The sequence below is a fragment of the Pelodiscus sinensis genome, chromosome 23, assembly GCF_049634645.1.
Source record: "Pelodiscus sinensis isolate JC-2024 chromosome 23, ASM4963464v1, whole genome shotgun sequence".
NCBI lineage: Eukaryota > Metazoa > Chordata > Testudines > Trionychidae > Pelodiscus > Pelodiscus sinensis.
The window spans coordinates 19,207,908-19,217,749 of record NC_134733.1 but is presented as its reverse complement, the minus strand read 5'-3'; the positions used below and the strand labels follow the sequence as shown (position 1 = coordinate 19,217,749).

The 9,842-nt window shown below is 39.8% G+C and overlaps 1 protein-coding gene across 2 annotated transcripts in view; it reads right to left on the bottom strand.

Annotated features, from left to right (window-relative positions):
- Window positions 1–2,884: 2,884 nt before the first annotated feature.
- Window positions 2,885–9,842, bottom strand: part of SKI (SKI proto-oncogene) — a 159,984-nt gene continuing 153,026 nt past the window's right edge. For both annotated transcript variants that reach the window (XM_075906853.1, XM_014571564.3), the window contains exon 7: window positions 2,885–7,864. In XM_075906853.1, the coding sequence (XP_075762968.1) occupies window positions 7,676–7,864 (189 nt within the window). In that variant the 3' untranslated portion in view covers window positions 2,885–7,675. The remainder of the gene's footprint in view (window positions 7,865–9,842) is intronic.

Here is a 9,842-nt window from a genome sequence, read left to right as displayed (position 1 = left end):
TTTCACTCTTAAAAGGCCATTTCTTAATGTAGATAGCACATTTCCCACCACGTCTGGGCATGCTTCTGCCCGAAAGTGTCCTTCCTGGTTCTAGGTTTAAAGGTTGTCCTGGACTTTTGAAAGATGGCAATATCGGAACATGCACATAGTACAGAGGGAGGCTAACATGGGGTAGGTGTGTGAAAACACCAGCGCTATGAGCCATGGGGCAGGCCTGCCCAGATTTGAGGTACGGATGTGTATTGGGTGGGTGTGGGTATCTCAATAGACGTAGGGGGAGCAAGCTGCTGCCCCTTAGTGCCAAAGAAGAGGCCTATCCTATATTGCAGTCCCAGGCTGAAATAGGAGGAAAACTAGCGTTCATGAAGGACGCTCAGTGTGTGGTTTAACGATGAACACAAACTTTTCACCGTCACACGTTATGTGGCACAGCCACAGCAGGCACGCCGCATGGAATGCCGTTTACCTACCTCAGTAGAACAAGGCAGGGGGTGGGTGGGTAAACTGGTTCTATGGGCCTAGGCATTCAGATGAAAGGGTGATGCACAGTCCCCTAAGTCAGGCCCTCTACCAATGGAAGTGAATCAAGTCACAGGCTGGAGATGTGAGGCCAATGTTGACAAATGTTTGTTCTACGGGCAGCAAGGTTCTCACAGTGTTTCTCCAGTCACCTATTATAAACTAGGGATGTTAAATAGCGGTTAATTGAATAGTCGAGTAACCTCGTGAATTCTTATCAGTTAGTCGACTATTCTATAGTCCCTGGGGGTGGGGCCAGCAGCCAGTGCGCTCTGGCCTTGCTCCCGAGAAGACCGCTGCCACTCCACGGTGCTGCCACTGTTATCAGAGACAGCAGCAAAGGGTGCCAGCCAGGAGCTGATCTGCGAGGGGAGCCAGTTTAAAAACCAGCTCCCCTCATGCACCGGCTGCCTGTCGCCCTGTCCTGCTGCCTCTGATTGATAAAGAGGAAGTGGCATGAGGTGGCAGCAGCCTCTGTCTAGGGGGTGGTCTGAACGCCTGGACCTGGCGTGAGCCAGAACTGAGCTGGGCTGCCTGCCCATCCAGTTCCTAATACTCTTTAAATGCAGACCTCGAGCGGGGGTAGGTCCCGGACCCATAGCAAGCCAGAATTAAGCCAGGCCAGCCCGCTAAAAAATTTACTGGCAAGCAGGAGGGGGAGGGGAGGAGAGAGAATGTGTGTAATCTATAGCATTAACCTATAAGCATTTGCTTATCGGTTAATCAACTACACATTTACATCTCTATTATAAGCATGATGGGAGAACATTTTAACTAGAAAAAATTCCCTTTGATAATAAAAAATCTGTGCAGATGCCCCTTCCCCTCAATCCCTCCTGCATCTTTTATTGAGAACACATTAATACCCAGTCTCTTGTTATCTCTAAGAGTCATGCTCTAGCTTCCTAAGTGGCCTCATATCCCCTCGCCCAGCCTGTCCTGCTTTCAAGATGGCCACATCACCTTAGTCTGGGGCATGATTCTTTAATACTGGAGGAGGGGAGTGGCATCATGTTCATAGAAGGATCTGCTCCTTTAAATTCAATTGGAATTTTTTGCCACTCTGGGCCCAAATCTTGCGTCACTCACAGCTAATGGCACAGAACTGTCATCTCAGGCCAGGTCTACAGTAAAGAGGAAGGTCGACTCAAGATACGTAACTGCAGCTACGTTCATTCGTAGCTGGACTCAACATACCTTGATACAGGTTTCCTTACCGTCCCCACAATGAAAGGCTGATGGGAGCAAAAACTCCTGTCAGTTTCCCTTACTTCTCATAGAAGCAGAAGAACCAGACACCAAAGGAGGGGGCTCTCTAAATTCAATTTGGCAGATCTTAACTAGACTTGCTAAATGGCACTCTGGAAAATCAATCGTGACAGCGTCGATCTTCCGCTCAGTGAAGACATGGCCTTAGTAAGTGCTCATCAGGCTGGAGAATACCTTTCCACAGCAACGGGTTCGATTGTCATTGGGACCTTTGGCACTACCATTGTAGAAATTTACTCTAACTACATAGGAATTTGCCCCATATGAAAGGAGAGCCTCAGGCTATGTCTAGACTGCAGGCTTCTATTAGAAGAAGCTTTTCTGGAAGAGATCTTCTGAAAAGACTTTGTCTGAAAGAGAGTGTTCACACTGACAAAGCACATTGAAAAAGTGATCTGCTTTTTTGAAAGATAGTGTCCAAACTGAATGGACGCTATCTCACATTTAAGCTGTGATTACTATGGACGGAATGACCACCAGGGCACCTGTGCTTTTCCTCTTTCCTCTTCTTCCAAAAGAACTTCCTCTTCCCTGTCCACACACGCCTTTTTCTGAAAGAGCTCTTTTGGAAAAAGGCTTCTTCCTTGTAGAAAGAGGTTTACCAATGACGGAAAAACCCCTCTGTTCTTTCGATTTTTTTTCGAAAGAATGCAATTGCAGTGTGGACGTAAGTGAACTTTTTCCGGAAAAACTCTGCAGTGTACACATGCTCTGAGTGGCGAAAAGGATCACATTTTTGAGCAGGGAAGTGCATGCGGTGACTATTATCCAGACAGAAGAGGGAAATGCTACCAAACATTTCCTGAAACACCGGTCTGTGGCAGTACTGTGTGTGAGAGGGGAACACACCCACAAGCCTGAATTATCAAGAATGACGCCTGGTTTTTGGTGCCCAACACACAACATGTTAAAGGAGCCTGTTTTTCAGTCCATGGCTTCTCGGCCCTTTCTGAATTTTAGGCCCCTTAAAGCTAACAATCTGAGTTTCTCCAATGGGAGTTAGGTGCCTACATACCTTTGAGAAGCTGGGCCTTAGCCACACTTGAGAATTTAGGCTACAATCTGGTATTGAGAGATTCAAAGAATATAGCTTATCTATTGTTTTCTGGACAAACAATTTTATTTTCGGTAATGCGTCTATACACTGTACATTCAGTCACTGTGGTATATAAGCATAGCTATTTTCATACATAATCTCATAAAGTCCTTTATTTTACAATATCTGTTTCAGGGGCGGGGATGTGGAAAAGGGGATGTAAAAGGACTATCAAGGTACACAGCGAAATAGATAAATATGCCAAGCTTTTTTCTTATTTTTTTAAATCAGGCATTTATAAACAAGAAAGCATACATTAATTACATAAAAATAGTTCTAGAATAGTAGAGTAAGTCATAATATTGTCATTAGCAGCAGCATAGGAGAGACCAGGATAACAAAATGTGCTGAAATGCTATTGGCTATTATAAATGTATAGATTTTTTTCCTCAATTGAAAAAATGTCATCTGTGAATTCTCTTGATTTTTAAAAAAACAAAACAAAACAAAACACCCTCAAAAACAAAACCTCCCTCTAAAACACATTAACTGACACGGGGAAATCAACTTTTTTTTAATAATAAAATACTTTACAATGAAAATAAGGACAAATAAAATGCAAATGATGACGGAAAGTTAACCCACATTGAAAAACTTGCAAAAGTTGTTTTGTTTTTTTTTCCTAACAGACAGCAAAAATTCTTCTTAGTTAAAAACACAACTCATAAAACAAGACAACTACCAGGTAAGAAAGAGTTTTGAAAAAGTAAACACCATATACACTTATAATACAACAGTGTAAAATGAAAAAAAAAGTATTTACATGTTGAATTTACTTTTTTATTTTTTTACATTGGCTAGTTCTGTTTGAAAAGCAGAGTATTATGTATACTAGTTAGCTGCTCCATAGATAAGAATGTTATTGCTGTTGTTTTTTTCCCTTCGTTAAGTCATCTTTCAATATAGAAACAGTGAGTAATTAAACTGAATATACAATTATCTAGGTAATATATTTTTAATTATAGGGAGAGTCAATAGCCTGTATAAATCACCTCTTCTCCCTTTTAACTTCTTAAAGGAAACTAAATGGCAAATGCAAAGGAGGGGATGCAATCTAACAATTCCTAGGCACCCTATCAACTCAGGTGCACATGGAATGCAGCTGTGGTCAAAGTAAGAGCAAGTCTATCTATGAGGGATGATGTAACTATTTTATTTCAGTGCAATGTTGCATACACAGAAATTACACACAGAACTCCCTCAATGCGAACAACCATCACAAAAGTTTCTCTCACAAGTGTTACTACCATTCTAGAGACATTTTCTAGATCATGTGGCTAGGTCTTGGCACTACCCAGATATCCCCAATACATTGATTTATATCCCTGCCCAGAATTGCTCAATTAAAAAGAAAAGGACATGCTCTCCAGCAATGCCAAAGATTCTACTGTTTGCTCACTGCAAAATGTAATTTGGAACGACAAAAAAAATCAAATCCCGTTTTACAGAACTGTCCTATGAACAAGTTGCTGGTGTAGTTAGTTTGTTCCCATAGTCTTCTTACACTACTGGGGTACAGTTCTTAAACTTTTTTCTCTGCATTGGTTTAAACCATAATTTAAAGTGATTTTCAATTAGGTTGTTTTCTCCAATTTAAAAGTAATCCTATTTAGTGCTTGATGTTCATTTGAAGCATAGTAAGGCTAGTAGTCCAGAGATTACACTCAACAACTTTATTGTAACACATCATGTGGAAAAAAATCTAAATTAAAAAACACATAGTGGCATGCAGTTTGAATATGGAGAATGTTCTTCCTTGGTGTTTCCTGATAAAGCTATTTATGATCTAATTTTTTTCCTTCCCTGAAAAAATGCAGAGTTCATTCATTTTTGAGGAAAAAGACTTCATACACACAGGAGAAGTTATACCAGTGTATAATTATACATGCTGCATAAATATAATGATGAAACATGTGATGTGCTGCAGGTGAAACGACTGTTTTTCCTGGATGAGATAAGTAGAGGCTTCAACATGCTGCAAATTTTTGTTAGGTCATAGGAAAAAGTGACATGTTCAAAGGATAGACAAAACAATAATAATAAAAAAATCTGCTTCAAAGAAGCCAGCATGGTGAAAAACAACAGGTTTGTTCTATGTGTAATTTCTTGACATGGCAATAGAGCACAACATATGAGAGACCTTGTAAAATATGCAATACTCAGCTAAAGCTAAATTATTTAGTTTCCCTTGAAGAAATAACTGAAAAAATACAGATGTGGAAATCATAAGGCTGAGAACAGTTTTATGCATATTGCATAACAAACCCTTTACATAAGACAGTAATAATGCCCATTAATGAATATACATATGGCAGAGATTTTAATTCCATGCATACGATCCTTTTAATAATTGCAGAAAAATACAAAGAAGCAAAAAACAAAAAAACAAAAAAAACCCCAAACCCACATAAAAAATACCCCTGCATAAACAATGTTCCTTTTGCATTGCACTTTAGAAGAGGAGATTTGCACCTTAATTCGATCTCCACCATCCCAAACACACAAGGGCAAAATCCCCTGTTTAAACGGACAATTTTAATTTCATGTAATTAACTTGGTATAACAATTTTTGTTTTGCTCCCCACAGTTCTGCATTGTCCCCATAATTTCATTCCTTTCATATACCTTCTCTCTTTGTACCTAAAACATATATGAACTTTACTTCCCATTAATGCTCACAGTTACAATGGTTATTATAATGGATTCAAGCAAACAGCTCATTTAAAAAACTTAAAAAATCTTTTATTTCTCTCTAATGCATGGTAAGTAAATACTATAATTTTAGGATTGGCAGCCGCTTTTTGTCTACTGGGAAATAATTTTCAAGCTTACACAGTTTGCATAAACGTCCAAAAAGAAAATAAAAGTTACCAGAAATATGCTTCACTGAGAGAATAACTTCTTGTTAATAATGATGCACAGATTATCTTTTTTTTAAACAGCTGAAACAAAAAAAAGTCAACAATTCCTTTACAAGATACTTGAAAGGAAAAATTAGCTGGAAGGCACATCAGCAGCCCCAGGTCTAATTTTCACTTTATGCCTTTAAACTTGGGTGCACTATGAGATGTGTTTGTTTTTTTAATCTACGTTTTCCCTCGTTCAGTAAAGCACTGCATACACGTGGGGAAAGCCCAAATCTCCACATCCTTCTACCAGTACTTTGTTGATTTGTACAATCATACAAAGCGAGTGTAAAATACTGCTACTAGTGTACGTGTATGGAAAATCCTGATTGGGAGGTTCTATCCCTGGTCTGCATTCACTTGGCTTGGGTGTGAATGATGACACATGAGATGCCAGGCTGTGGAGAATCGGGCAGATGTTTTGAAGTCTTTAAAGCACTGTTCAACCGAGAATAATCAACCTGTAAACTTTACAACTGTGGAATAAAATGCAGAGGAAGATTTTGACAAAGTGCAGTTCTTTTAAAAATAATAATAAAAATAATAATAAAAAAGACAAAAGTGATGTAATGCTGCATTTTTATTCCAGGGTTGCGGCTTGGATCCCAAAATTAAAGTAATTTTTATTGTTTAAAAAAAATAAAAGATGTAGCCTTATTCACAGCAGCAAAAGTATCGTTCTTAGTTTTCTGTAGTATCGGGTGTTGCACTCTCCTCGGGCACAGTAATCCTGACAGACATTGCCGAGTAGGTAAATCAATACTGAATTCATGAAAAGATTGTGTAACAAAGACAAGTTCTCTGGAAAACTGAAAGCTGAAGTAAAGATTTCAGAATGACTTCAAAATGCATGTCTCTCTCTTTTTTTTTTTTTTTTTTTTTTTTTGCTTATCTTTCAACCAACTTAAGTTCATCCACCTTCTTCCTTGCTTTTATTTCTTCTTCCATTCTTTTCCTAAAACTGAAGTGTTCATGGATGAAGCGAGTCTTTTGAACACATCAGTTAATGACAGATAACTTTAAAGATTTTGGCGTGATTTACAAACACTGAAGTCAATAAGGCTGGGTTTGTCTCTCTCGAGCATACACTCTCTCCACACATGCACTCCCCTCCATCCTTCTTTCTTCGTGGGTTTAGCAGAGGAAAATGAGGATCGTTTGGACAAAGAAAAAAATCAACTTTTGAAAAGCACTCTGAAATTCTCATAGAACCACATGACAGTATTAAAACTGTGATGGCTTCCTAAGGGGCGGAAAATTGCTGATGAAATGGCAACATCACCATAGGGCTCCTACAGTAAGAATCCCAAAGCCCGTAACAAGTCGTTTAAAAATTGTGCATCAAGGGTTTCTTTTTTATTCTTTTGTTTTGCTTTTAAAGGTTTGTTATTAAAAAAAATCTCATTAATTGTTTTAATACCAAGTCTGTATAAGGTCATCATTTTAAATAGCTTATAACAAAAAGTTTGTTGGGTTTTTTTGTTTGTTTGAATTTCAAAGTGTCCCAGCAAGCACAAGGACAACGTAAACGCACTGCCATGGTTGCTTGCCATAGACTCTGGTTTGAGTTGGACGATGCTGCTTCCTTGAAGTTTGCCAGTAGAAAATTTGCAGTGGACTGAAAAGTATTTAGTTTATAAACACTCTGTGTGTTATAGGCACAGTAAGATGTTGTGCTATATGGATTGAAAAAAGAGGTGTAAGTCAGTGCTTCTGTTGTAAAGAGTAACATTTGCCCTCCAACTAATAATAAAGTCCGTATTTATAAATGTGTGCAGAGCCGCACACACCCACTCACACATGCAGGTTCACACACACCCCACACATCCTCCCTTACTGTGCATATATGTCATTCTGTATCTGGATTAGATGACGTGGTGTTTGTTTAGTTCTCAATGTCATTTGCTGTGTTCTCACTGCTGGCATGAGTGCTTGATTTAGGCCACAGTTGTTCCTGAAGTTCCTTGACCACTTTTTCCAAGTGTTCCCGAGCCTCCCTCTCATGCAGCAGGTCAGCTCGGAGCTGTTCCCTGTCAGCCTCGGCATGCTGAAGCTTGACTTGTAGGTCCTCAATCTAGAGCAAAAGAAAAGGGGGGGAATAAAAAACACACCATAGTATTTTGGTTTCATTCTGTCGTCGTGGATTCAGGCAAGAACTAGATCATTTTGGATCAATAACACACGTTGTTTAAACAGGCTATGAGAAGAGTGACGTAATCTCTTGCTTCAGGAGATAAGAGGATCGATGGCAAGTTCAAGAAGAAATTTCATGATCCCTCCTCTCCCCCCGTTCAGTTAGCCGTGTTGCATTGTGGGAACTGTTAGCCTTCTTGGAAGCACTTCACTATCTGGGATAGAGAGACAAGACCAGTGGTATGGTAGGAATTGCAGAAGAGTTAAAGATGGGAAAAACCAAATAGGCCATTTACTGAAGCCCCAGTCAGTTCTTAAGCCCATGGACTATTAAGGTAGTAACATGCCAGGACTCTTAGCTAAAGAGCTAATGTGACTTATTTGCATGCATTTTAGAGATGTTATTTCCATGATTTTCCAAAAATGCATTCTGATTGGCCAGCTGCACCTCCAATCTGGACACACCCCTAAGAAGGCCAACGGTAATCACATCTTACACCCAAAGAAGAATCCCTACATGGTTTACGGTAAATGGAAGGGACTCCAAGGAAGGGAAGACAATTCTAGTCATGTAGAGGGGCAGCTGGGTTCGAGATGTGGGGCTGAAGGAGGAAAGAAATAACCACCTGAAATTTCCCCTGTCCCCCCGACTCTCAGTCACAGGCAATAGCTCTTTGAGCCCCTCTGACAAACTCAGACTGGAACTAAGGCTGACATTTTTAACATGAAGGGTAAATTGACCATTGGAACAATTTACCAAGGGGCACGGTGAATTCTCCATCACAGGCCATTTTTAAAGCAAGATTGGATGTTTTTCTAAGCAATCGACTCTCGTTCAAACCGGAATTATTCTGGAGAAGCAACAAGGCCTAGCTCTATCAAAGGTCAAACTATGCCCAGTGGTTCTTAACTCCCAGGCCTCTCGGCACACAGCTGCAGCTCTTGTGACATCCCCAGGACCAGTACTGGATGAAGCCCACAATAGTAAAAAGTGGGGCTGTCGATTAATCACCGTTTTAATCTCACTGGTAAACAACCGGACACCAAATGAAATGAATTATTTCAGGATGTTTTTCTAGGTTTTCAAATATATTGATTTCAATTACAACACAGATTATGAAGTGGACAGTGCTCATGTTATAGTATTATTTTTGAATAGCTGACAGACTGTGAGTAAAACAGAGCAGGGCACATACAATTCTCCCCCAAGGAGTTCAGTCACAAATTTAATTAACACTTTTTTTTTTTTTTAACCAAGAGTCATCAGCATGGAAGCATGTCGTCCTCTGGGAGGCTGGTTGAATCATGAAGGGGTATACAAATGTTTAGCGTATCTGACACAAATACCTCACGGTGCCAGCTACAAAAGTGCCTTGCATATGCTTGTTCTCACCCTCTGGAGACATTGTAAATAAGAGGGCAGCATTTTCTCCCGTAAATGTAAACAAACTAGCCTGTCGTAGCAATTGACTGGACAAGAAGTAGGACTGAGTTTACTTTAGTTTAGGCACTAAAGTTTTACCTTGCTTTGTTTTTGAATGCAGGTATGTAACAAAAAGCCCTACATCTGTTAAAGAGATGGCAATACATTACGGCTACATCTACACTGGCATGAATTTCCGAAAATGGTTTTAATGGAAAAGTTTTCCGTTAAAAGCATTTTTGGAAAAGCACATCTAGATTGGCAGGATGCTTTTCTGCAAAAGCACTTTTTGCGGAAAGCTTCCGTGGCCAATCAAGATGCGGTTTTCCGCAAAAAAGCCCCGATCACCATTTTCGCGATCGTGGCTTTTTTGTGGAAAACAGTACTATGCTGTCTACACTGGCCCTTTTGGGCAAAAGTCTTTCAGAAAAAGACTTTTGCCCAAACGGGAGCAGCATAGTTTTTCTGGAAAAGCACTGATGATTTTACATGAGAT